The 12,247-nt window shown below is 41.6% G+C and overlaps 1 protein-coding gene and 1 long non-coding RNA gene across 2 annotated transcripts in view; one reads left to right on the top strand and one right to left on the bottom strand.

Moving 5' to 3' along the window:
- LOC144314977 (MAM and LDL-receptor class A domain-containing protein 1-like) overlaps positions 1 to 1,739 on the bottom strand; it is a 49,739-nt gene extending 48,000 nt beyond the window's left edge. The window contains exon 1 of the mRNA XM_077899682.1: positions 1,613 to 1,739. Within this exon, the coding sequence (XP_077755808.1) occupies positions 1,613 to 1,739 (127 nt within the window). The remainder of the gene's footprint in view (positions 1 to 1,612) is intronic.
- Positions 1 to 11,723, top strand: part of LOC144313593 (uncharacterized) — a 40,606-nt gene extending 28,883 nt beyond the window's left edge. The window contains exon 3 of the long non-coding RNA XR_013379192.1: positions 11,033 to 11,723. This is a non-coding gene — a long non-coding RNA (uncharacterized LOC144313593). The remainder of the gene's footprint in view (positions 1 to 11,032) is intronic.
- Positions 11,724 to 12,247: the final 524 nt, after the last annotated feature.

Here is a 12,247-nt window from a genome sequence, read left to right as displayed (position 1 = left end):
TGACCAGCAGAGGTACTATTGGGACATAATTCTCCAGGGTCTCTCATGTTTCTGCATGTCCTATAAGCTGAGCCATTAACTGCCCCTTTGTTCCAGACCATCCTTTTAAGGATATTAAAATAGTAAATGCTCATGAAAAATAGAGGTAGTGACTCCATCTATAAGAGAGGGCAAATTATTGTCTTGTATAATATAATAAGGAAAATGTACTCCTCTTAAACATAGGTCAGACACATTTGCTTGAATCCCACTATAAGATTTGGGTTCCATAAACACAGGCTTTCTTAGCTGTGATGCATAACCTATTTCTCATGCATATCAGCCTGGGCCCCTCTGAGCTGCTCCTGGGACTCAGGGAGCAAGAGGAACTAAGGCAAACAGGACATTTATGCTGGGTGTTACACCATTAATAATAAATCCTTTAGTCTCTGAACCAGAAGTCTCACCTATTTTGGCAGCATCCATAGAACTACACAGGCTAACTTGCTAGCTTATAAGTAAAGTTTCAGACTCTTCACATTTCTCAACACATCCTACATTAAATATTATGTATATACATATAAAATACATATATATATATATATATATATATATATATATATATATATATATATAGTGCTCACCAATAGGGAGCCTAAAATCTAGCATGGGAAATTTATAAACAGGAAATTATGACAACAGAATAACAAGTACTCATTCATTCACTCTTCATTCACTTGACAAAGATGTACTGCGTACACACTATATGTTTGGCACAGGTATAGAGTCTTCTAAGAAGACAGAAAAGTAAAATGGGGAAAAGAAAACAGAAAAAAATCTCTGTCTTCATGGCATTTAAATAATGTGAGTGAGAAAGGTAGGGATACTAGGTGAGATATTGAAAAACAAAAGAAATAGGTAAGACATATATAATTCATTTAATGATAATAAGGCAAAAAAAAAAAAGAGAAAGGAATAGAGCATGACAGAGTAGGGTTGAAAATTCACAGATGGTGATCAAGGGAGGTGTCCTAGAAAACCTGACAACTAGGTAAACTCAGAGCAATCACTTTAATTTTTTGGCCTTAATTTTGAGGTATTGGAAACAATTAGGGATGCTTTAACAAATTCTGACTTAATCCCATCCCCATGGCTACTGTACTGAGAAAAGATAAAAATAAGGTGACATCAGCAAGAAAAGGAGATTTCAAAAATTCCGATAAGGAATGATAATGGTCTGGACCAGGGAGGTAATGAGGAGATAAAAACGAGGCATTCTGGTTATATTTTAAAGGCAGACATGATAGAAATAACTGGCATCAGTTACAAAATGTAAAAAAAAGATGAATCCATATGATTTTGAAGTCTTTGACCTGAGCATCTGAAACAATGGCAACGGGGGCGGGCCAGGATGCAAAGGAGTGGGGTCCTCCACACACCGGCCCCACCAACACCCCTAGATAACTTTCAAACCATCCTGAACACCTCAAATTCGAACTGAGATGTAAAGAACGCTACAGAGAGAAGGCTTTTCGCTTCTGACAAGGCAGGAAGGCGGAAAACAATAAAATAAAAAAGAATCCGGTGGGGGAGGGCCGCGAGGAGCCGCCGAGGCCGGGGAGAGCCTCGGGACAGGGCGCCCCGCCCGGGAAGCGGGCACGTTGACAATCCCCACGACTCTTCCCGGACGGAAAGGCGCTCAGCAGGGACCCGGGCGGGATCCCGGGGCGCCGGGGAGAGCGCGCCCCACAGCCGCCCATCTCCGTAAAGGGCCGGAGCGCGCCCCGCGGGGCCTGGGGGCGCAGCCGGAGGGTCGGGCGGGGCTCCGGGCGGAGGGGGCTCCCCGGGAGCGCGACTCCAGCGGCGCAGGCCCCGGACCCCAGGCCTCCGGGGGACACAGCCGGGATCCTGCGCTGCCCCGGGACGGGCCGAGGCGGGGAGGGCCCAGGACAGCGAGGAGGCTCCTGCTCCGGCGCCCCGACCTGTGCAGATCGGCGCCCCCGCCCCGGGAGCACCCAGGCCCCTGCGGACTGGGAGCCGCGGTGGTCACGGCGGGAGCGGACTCCAGGGCTGGGGAGACCTGGCCGCCGCCTGTGGGGTTGTCCCTCCTGGTGTCACCCTGTGCCTGGGAGAGGCGGGGCTGCCAGGGGACAGGGGCCTCACCGGGGCAACAGCTCCCCCTGAGCCCTACACCCGGCAGGGGGGCGGGGCAGCGCCCAGGTGCACACACCTGCGAGTCAGCACAGCAGCCCCTCCCCCGAAGACCAGCTGGAAGGTCAGGGCAAGAGCAAGTTCACCGAGCAGCACTGGAAAGCTCCAGGGCAAGTCCAGGGATTTACACGATATAGAACCAGAGGGTACCCCTCCTATTTTTTTCCTGCCTATTCCACTACAACTTGTTTTTATATCAGACTGTAAATTTTCTTTTTTTTCCTCTTTCCCACCTTACTACAATATTTTACCAACTCTTCATTTTTAAGATGCTTCCTTTTTGACTTTCAAATTTCTACAATGACACGTCCTAGATATACTTTCCACTTCTAGATTCCCTACAACATACTCAATTTTGGGATATATACAAGATATGGTTTTTGTTTTGTTTTGTGTTTTCTCTCTGCCTCATTTTGTTCTACAATGGCACAAGTTCATACCTTCTAAACCATGCCAGCATGCACCCAGAACCAAGTGGTATACCGTGCTGGTTCATTCTGTGAGATTATACTCTCTCTGCATTCCCATTCTGCCCCCCTCTTTTATTTCATTTATGTTTTGGTGGTCATTGGTGGGGCTCTCTACATGTATTTCTGGTTTATATAAATTTAGAACTGAGCATCTTCTAACATACAGAACTTAATATACTCAGAACCAAGAGGATCAACCAATCAACATACAGAACTTAATATACTCAGAACCAAGAGGATCATCCTCAACCAAGAGGATCAACCAAGAGGACCCCTCAGGTAGACTACGTTCTCCCTCCACTACAACTTCGTCACCACCACCATCTCCCTTTTTTCTTTTCTTTTTTCTCTTTTTCCTCTTTTGTTTTTTGTTTTGTTTTATTTTATTTTATTTTTTTACTTTTTCCTTCTTCTATGGTATTTTTGGCCTTTTATCTTTTATTGCTTTGTTTAAAAATTTATTTTTCACTTTAGTGGCCCTTTCCTTTAATTTTGTTCTCATCTTCGTTTTCATTTTCTGGTCTCTGACCTCATCAGAATCATCTACGGTGAAATTTACTTAGGTCGTGACTGATATTCCTGACTCAGCCCGTTCACACAGCCACTGTGCACTGAACAAAATGACTAGAAGAATTAACCACAAAAGAAAGAAGCGAAACAGTACTCTCTGTAACAGAGTTACAGAAAATGGGTTACAATTTGATATCAGAAAGCCAATTCAGAAGCCCAATTATAAAGCTCCTGGTGGCTCTGGGGAAAAAAAGCATAAAGGACTCTAGAGACTTTGTTACTACAGAATTTAGCTCTAATCAGGTTGGAATTAAAAATAAATTAAATGAGATGCTAGCCAAACTGATGTCCTAACAGCTAGGGTTAATGAGGGGGGGAGAGTGAGTAACATAGAAGACAAGGTGATAGCAAGGAAGAAAGCTGAGGAAAAAAGAGAAAAACAATTTAAAAACCATGGGGAAAGGTTAAGGGAAATAAATGACAGCCTCAGGAAACAACTGGGGTTCCAGAAGACGCCAAGAGGGAGAGAGAACCAGAAAGTATATTTAAACAAATAATAGCTGAGAACTTCCCTAATTTGGGGAGGGAAACAGGCATTTAGAGCCAGGAAATAGAGAGGTCACCCCCCAAAATCAATAAAAACTGTTCAACACCTTGACATTTAATAGCGAAACTTGCAAATTCCAAAAATAAACAGAAAATCCTTAAAGCAGCCAGAGACAAGAGATTCTTAACTTATATGGGGAGAAATATCAGATTAACAGCAGACCTCTCCACAGAGACCTGGCAGGCCAGAAAGGGCTGACAGAATATATTCATGGTACTAAATGAGAGGAACATGCAGCCAAAAATATTTATTCAGCAAGGCTGCCATTCCAAACAGGAGGAGAGATAAAGAGCTTCCAAGATAGGCAAAAACTGAAAGAGTATGTGACCACAAAACCAGCTCTGCAAGAAATATTAAGGGGAACACTGTAAAAAGAAGAGGACACCCAAATAAATAATCCCTAAAAACAGAGACTGAATAGGTATTACGATGACACTATATTCATATCTTTCAATAGTTTCTCTGAACATGAATGGGCTAAATGATTCCATCAAAAGACACAGGGCTTCGGCCTGGAAAAAAAATAAAATTAAAAAACCCATCTATTTGCTGTCTACAGGAGACTCATTTGAGAGCTAAGGACACATCCAGTCTGAAAATGAAAGGGTGGAGAACAAGTTACCATTCAAATGGTCCTCAAAAGAAAGCAGGGGTAGCAATCCTCACATCAGATAAATTAAAGTTTATCCGAAAGACTGTAACAAGAGATGAAGAGGGACACTGTATCATACTTAAAGTGTCTATCAAACAAGAATACCTATCAATCATGAATATTTATGCCCCTAATGTGGGAGCTGCCAAGTATATCAGTCAATTAATAACCGAAATAAAGACACACTTAGATAATACACTAATAGTGGGAGGCTTTAACATGGCACTTTCTGCAAATGACAGATCTTCTAAGCACAACATCACCAAAGAAACAAGGGCCTTAAATGATACACTGGACCAAATTTCACCTATATATACAGAATTTTGCATCCAAATGCAACTGAATACACATTCTCCTTAAGTGCATGTGAAACTTTCTCCAGAATAAACCACATACGGGGTCACAAATCGGGTCTCAGCCAATACCAAAAGATTGAGATTGTCCCCTGCATACTTTCAGACCACAATGCTTTGAAACTAGAACTCAATCACAAGGAGATATTTGGAAGAAACTCAAACACATGGAGGTTAAAGAGTACCGTGCCAAAAGATGAAAGGGTCAACCAGGAAATTAGAGAAGAATTAAAAGATTCATGAAACTAATGAAAACGAAGACACAACCTTTCAAAATCTTTGGGATACAGCAAAAGCAGTCCTAAGAGGGAACTACATCACAATACAAGCCTCCCTCAAGAAATTGGAAAAAATTCAAATACACATGCTAATCTTGCACCTAAAGGAACTGGAGAAAGAACAGCAAATAAAACCTACACCCAGCAGAAGAAGAGAGTTAATAAAGATCTGAGTAGAACTCAACGAAATAGAGACCAGAAGAGCTGTAGAACAGATCAAAAAAACCAGGAGTCGGTTCTTTGAAAGAATTCATAAGATAGATAAACCATTAGTCAGCCTCATTCAAAAGAAATTAGAAAATATTCCAATTATAAAATCATGAATGAAAGGGGAGAAATCACAATCAATACCAATGAAATACATACAATTTTAAAAACGTATTATGAGCAGCTATATGCCAATAAATTAGGCAATCTAGAAGAAATGGACGCATTTCTAGAACACCACAAGTTACCAAAACTGGAACAGGAAGAAATAGAAAACCTGAACAGGCCAATAACCAGAGAGGAAATTGAAGCAGTCATCAAAAACCTCCCAAGACACAAAAGTCCAGGGCCAGATGGCTTCCCATGGGAATTCTATCAAATGTTTAAGAAGAAACAATACCTATTCTACTAAAGCTGTTCCAAAAGATAGAAAGGGATGGAATACTTCCAAAATCATTCTATGAGGCCAGCATCACCTTAATTCCAAAACAAAAGAGCCCACCAAAAAGGAGAATTATACACCAATATCACTGATGAACTCAGATGCAAAAATTCTCGACAAGATACTAGCCAATAGGATCCAACAATACATTAAGAAGATTATTCGCTATGACCAAGTGGGATTTATCCCCCGGATGTAGGACGTTCAACACTCGTAAAGCAATCAATGTGATAGATCATATCAACAAGAGAAAAAACAAGAACAATATGATCCTCTCAATAGATGCAGAGAAATCATTTGACAAAATACAGCATCCATTCCTGAACAAAACCCTTCAGAGTGCAGGGATAGGGGGAACATTCCTCAGCATCTTAAAAGTCCTCTACAAAAGCCCACAGCAAATATTATTCTCAATGGGGAAACACTGAGAGCCTTTCCCGTAAGATCAGGAACAAGACAGGGATGTCCACTCTCACCACTGCTACTCAACATATTGTTAGAAGTCCTAGCCTTAGCAATCAGATGACAGAAAGAAATAAAAGGCTTTCAAATTGGCAAAAAGAAGCCAAACTCTCCGTCTTTGCAGATGACATGATACTGTACATAGAAAACCCAAAAGCCTCCACCCCAAGATTTCTAGAACTCATACAGCAATTTGGCAGTGTGGCAGGATCAAAATCAATGCCCAGAAGTCAGTGGCATTTCTATACACTAACAATGAGACTGAAAAAAGTGAAATTAAGGAATCAAACCCTTACAATTGCACCCAAAAGCATAAGATACTAGGAATAAACCTAACTAAAGAAGTAAAGGATCTATACCCTAAAAACTACAAAGTATTTCTGAAAGATATTGAGGAAGACACAAAGAGATGGAAAAATACTCCGTGCTCATGGATTGGAAGAATTAATATTGTGAAAATGTCTATGCTACCCAGGGCAATTTACATGTTCAATGCAATCCCTATCAAAATACCATGGACTGGGCAGCCCCACTGGCACAGGAGTTTAGTGCCGCCTGTGGCCCGGGGCCTGATCTGGAGACCCTGGATCGAGTCCCACCCCAGGCTCTCTGCATGGAGCCTGCTTCTCCCTCTGCCTGTGTCTCTGCCTCTCTCTCTCTCTCTCTGCATCTCTATGAATAAAAAAAATGCCATGGACTTTCTTCACTGTGTTGGAACAATTCATCTTAAGGCTTGTGTGGAATCAGAAAAGATTCTGAATAGCCAGGGGAATATTGAAAAAGAAAACCAAAGCCAGGGGCAACACAATGCCAGATTTCAGCTTGTACTACAAACCTGTGGTCATCAAGACAGTGTGGTACTGGCACAAAAACAGACACATAGATCAATGGAACAGAACAGAGAACCCAGAAATGGGCCCTCAACTCTATGGTCAACTAATAATTACCAAAGCAGGAAAGATTATCCACTGGAAAAATGAAGGTCTTCATTAAATTCTCTTCAATAAATGGTGCTGGGAAAATTGGACAACCACATGCAGAAGAATGAAACTAGACCACTCTCTTGCACCAGACACAAAGATAAACTCAAAATGGATGAAAGATCTAAATGTGAGACAAGATTCCATCAAAATCCTAGAGGAGAACACAGGCAACACCCTTTTTGAACTTGGCCACAGCAACTTCTTGCAAGATACATCTATGAAGGGAAGGGAAACAAAAGCAAAAATGAATTACTGGGACTTCATCAAGATAAAAAGCATTTGCACAGCAAAAGAAACAGTCAACAAAACTAAATGACAACCTACAGAATGGGAGAAGGTATTTGCAAATGACATATCAGATAAAGGGCTAGTATCCAAAATATATAAAGAACTTATTAAGCTCAACAGCAAAAAACCAAACAATCCAATCATGAAATGGGCAAAAGACATGAACAGAAATCTCACCAAAGAAGACAAAGACATGGCCCACAAGCACATGAGAAAATGCTCTGCATCACTTGCCATCAGGGAAATACAATTCAAAACCACAATGAGATACCACCTCAAAGCAGTGAGAATGGTGAAAATTAACAAGGCAGGAAACAACAAATGTTCGAGAGGATGTGGAGAAAGGGGAACCCTCTTGCATTGTTGGTGGAATGTGAACTGGTGCAGCCACTCTGGAAAACTGTGTGTGGGTTCCTCAAAGAGTTAAAAATAGAACTGTCCTATGACCCAGCAATTGCACTGCTGGAGATTTACCCCAAAGACACAGATGCAGTGAAAAACCGAGACACTTGCACCCCGATGTTTCTAGCAGCAATGTCCACAATAGCCAGACTGTGGAAGGAACTTTGGTGTCCATCAAAAGATGAATGGATAAAGAAGATGTGGTCTATGTATACGATGGAATATTACTCAGCCATTAGAAAGGATGAATATCATTTGCTTCAACGTGGATGGAATGGGATGGTGTTATGCTGAGTGAGGAAAGTCAATCAGAGGAGGACAAACATTATATGGTTTCATTCATTCAGGGAATATAAGAAATAGTGAAAGGGATTATAGGGGAAAGGAGGGAAAATGAGTGGGAAATATCAGAGAGGGAGACAGAACATGAGAGACTCAAGTATTGGAAATGAATGAGGGGTAGTGGAAGGGGAGACAGGTCGGGGGATGGGGTGACTGGGTGATGGACACTGAGGGGAGCACTTGACAGGATGAGCACTGGGAGTTATATGTTAGCAAATCAAACTTCAATTAAAAATATTTTTAAAAAATGAAACAATGGAAACACCATTTATGAAATGGAGAAGACTGTGAAGAAGTAGGTTTTCGGTGAGTTGGAAACAGGACCTATGTTTTGGACATGCTATATTTAAGATCCTGTTAGGTATTCAAGTAATCATGTCTAGCAGAGACGTAGATATATTAATCAGTCTGTACCTCAGGTGAAAATTTCAGGCTGGAGATATAAATCAGAAAATAATCAAAGTGGCAAGAATAAGGCACAAAAATAAGAGAAAGATTAAGAGTGATTCCTAATGTCAAGGACATCAAGTCAAGTAGCTATTAAACTATCAATGTCAAAAGCTGGTGATAGGTTTGATGAAGGTTGAGAAGAGACCCCTGGATCTAAATCACTGGTGACTTTGATGAGAACAGTGTCTGCTTGATGGTAACAGCAAAGCCCTCACTAAAGTGAATTAAAAAGAAATTCTAAAGATAAAAGCTAAAGGCAATATATATAATTATTTTTAGGTATATATTTTGTAAAGAAAAGGGGAAAATGATGTGATAGCTGAGGAAGAATTAGGATGGAGAGAAAAACATTTTTTTAAAGATGTGAGATACAAAAACTGTCTTTAGGCCAATAGAAAAGTCTCTGGAGTCATGTCAGGCAGGCATGGGTTCTACTTACAGGAGAAAGGGGTGACAATTGCTGGGAGCATGGACAGTTTATCCAGGATAAAGGAGAAAAGAGAGTTTGTAGATAGGTTGAAGGCTTGTTGGAGCTTACTAAAATCTTTCTGATTGTTCCTATTTTCTCAGTGAAATAAGATATAAGATCATCAGCTGAGGCTAGGGACATGAACGCTGAAGATGGATATTAAAGACAGGAGAAAAATGTGCTATACCCTGAGGTAAATGGGTGAGTGAATGGAGTAGAGAAATACAATGATTCCTCGGAAGTACAAGGACAAAATTAAGGCAGTGATCATCCATATACAGTGAGGACAGACAACACTGCTTTGTTTTCTTCCCCAGCCACATTCAGCTGGGCAGCTGAGGGGGCTGAGAGGCACAGTTAATCTGTTAGTGCTGGGCAGCTCAGGTGGCTCAGCAGTTTAGCACTGCCTTCAGCCCAGAGTGTGATCCTGGAGACCCAGGATCGAGTCCCACATCAGGCTCCCTGCAGGGAGCCTGTCTCTCCCTCTCTCTCTGTCCCTTTGTGTCTCTCATGAATGAATAAATAAACCTTTTTATGAAAATCTGTTAGTGCTTTAGTGACTATCAAAGGACAACAAGGAAGTTGAAGGTCGACGTAAGGCAGTCATTCCAATATGAAGCAATGGAATTTAAACTGCCTAAGAAAGGAAGTCAGATATGAAAGGATGAGAGACACTGAAGTGTTGGTATGATCAGCAGATTGTAGGTACTGGTAACACTGGTATATTGATGGAATGGTAGAAACACAGGAAGAGAGCTAAAAATGGTAGGAAGTAGCTAAAAAAGGAAGATGGTTGCAGATTAGGGGTTCTAGTTACTGCTAAGAAAACACATACTACTTTTCATGCAAAAGGGAGAATGACTCAGAAGGTGGAACCAAGAGTCCAGACAACAGAAGTAAGAACCCATATCTAACAACCAAATTAAAGAACTCCAGCTCAAGTTTTCCCAGCTACATTTCAAAACTGCTTTGAACCAATGACTTCTTTTTCTACCTTCCATTCTCCCTCTCCTTTTTAACTAAAATGTCAGGTGTTATCCTGATGTCAATCTTATGATTATATGTTAAGAATTTTGGAAGCAGATAACTTCTATAGTTAATTTCACAGGTCAACAGATGGAAGGAATTGTGTCTAGGAGATATACTACATTTACCTGATAATTTGCGTGATGATTTCTAGACTTACAGAGAGACTAGATTTAATTGAAGATTTGGGCTTTTTATTGTGGCTATAATGGAGTGAGGTCCTTGGAAATCATGGGAAAAGTTGAATGCATTTTGTATATGAGAGGAATCACAGGGACCAGCGATTAAATTACAGTAAGCAGATTTGTAACATAGCCCTCATGCTCTCCAACCCCTGCTGTTATAACATTATTAAGTTATGTTACATGGCAAAGGAGTTTTGCCAATGTAACTAAGGCTACTAATCAGTTGATCTTAAGATATGAAGCTATCTGTTTAAACTAACCTAATCAAATATAGTCATGACTACCATTATTAACATGTACTCATTAATGAAATTTCACAATCCAAATATAATTATGAGATCCTGATGAGCCTGAGTTAATTTATATTTCCATATATACATATATGGAAATATGTGTATACATATATCACAATTTATGTATGTGTATATATAGCCCAAAATATATAGTGTATGTATGTGTGTATCCCAAAGAAGATAAATTTAGATTCTTGCTAACTCTGAAAATTTAAGAGACAGTGGCATCACCAAGATGCTGACATAGGTCATTTCTGCTTTATTCCCCTTCAGAAAAACAACTACTGATGAACAAGACACAGCTGAGAAAATCCTAGAATAGAGATGATACTGAAACATCCCCTGCATCACAGAGACCAAGATAGACTGTATTAGAAGCGTAAGAGAAGCAACTCCTTTCTGACTACTTTGTCTTTCTCCCAGACAGGAGCAACACCACATGGAAAGGTCTTCCCTGAACCTCCAGTTCCCCCCAAAAGAAGCGAACTCAAGGGGACAATCAGCACCACCACCACTGCAGATTACTTCATGAGAGCCCCTACTCTGGTCTCGTGCCATGAGAATTGCAGGGGAAACTGTGAGGCTTGCAATAACCAACACACAGATCTTGGCAGATGCAATTCATGACTACAACTCCCTAAGTGATTAGTAATCCAAGTAGTGGCCCCAACCAGCAGCTTTGCTCATCACCAGAACCAAGTGTGGGACAAACTGTGATCAGAGAACTCACTGGAGTACATATCTGCTTGATTTGGGTTCTCATACAAGTTTTGCTGACTCTAGAAACTATATCCAAGCAAGAAGTTGTAGCTCCATTTGCTGGGGAAACTGTCTTCTGGTCCATCTTGCCAGAGGGCACTGACAAGAAAACCTAAAAGCTGTATAGCTCAGCAATACTCCAACCAAGAGGTGTGTGGGTGGTTCGGACAGTCCCCGAGGCAAAGCCAGTACAGGGTATGAAAAATTCCCCTGCTGCACCCAGGCAGGGGAATTAATTCACAGTGAAGGCTGAGGGTGCATCATGGCCTCACCCATAAGAAAAACTCGTTTGGGGAACATGTGAGCAAGGCCAGGAGGCACCCCTCCCAACCCCACCCAAGCAAGTAACCTGAAACACAGCCACACCCACTGTGGCTCCCAGGCCCCATCTGACCAGAAGGGCTGGCAAGGATATCTGGAAGCTCTGTAACCAACAATGTGTAAGCCAATAAGCAGAAAGGCAGAGCTAACTGTCTAGAGCAAAGCCAGTACCAGGTGTCGAGGGGTGGCCTGCTGTACCTAGGCAGAGGAATTAACTCATAGCCAAGGTAGAGAGTAGCTTCTGGCTCTTACTGAGTCAAAAGACAGAAAAGCAGAGAAGCCTGGAGCAGCACCTCTCCATCCCATTCAGAAAAGGGAACTAAAACAGCCCCACCACTGAGGATAGCATCTCCCAGCCCCACCTGACCAGAAGGGCTGGTGAAAAAAGGGAGCTACAAAAAGCCAGCAATACTGTAGCCAAGAGACAGACAGGCATATACAACAGTGAGCAGAACAAAGCCAGTGGCTCATATTTGGCCAGGGAACTTGGGACACAGGTCAGGATAAGATAACACACAAAGAGCTTTATTGCCTTTAAAGGTGCCCCTCCCACTGCTC

The sequence above is a fragment of the Canis aureus genome, chromosome 5, assembly GCF_053574225.1.
Source record: "Canis aureus isolate CA01 chromosome 5, VMU_Caureus_v.1.0, whole genome shotgun sequence".
NCBI classification, from domain to species: Eukaryota; Metazoa; Chordata; class Mammalia; order Carnivora; family Canidae; genus Canis; species Canis aureus.
The sequence above is the reverse complement of the archived record's forward strand: the minus strand, read 5'-3'. Positions and strand labels throughout refer to the sequence as shown.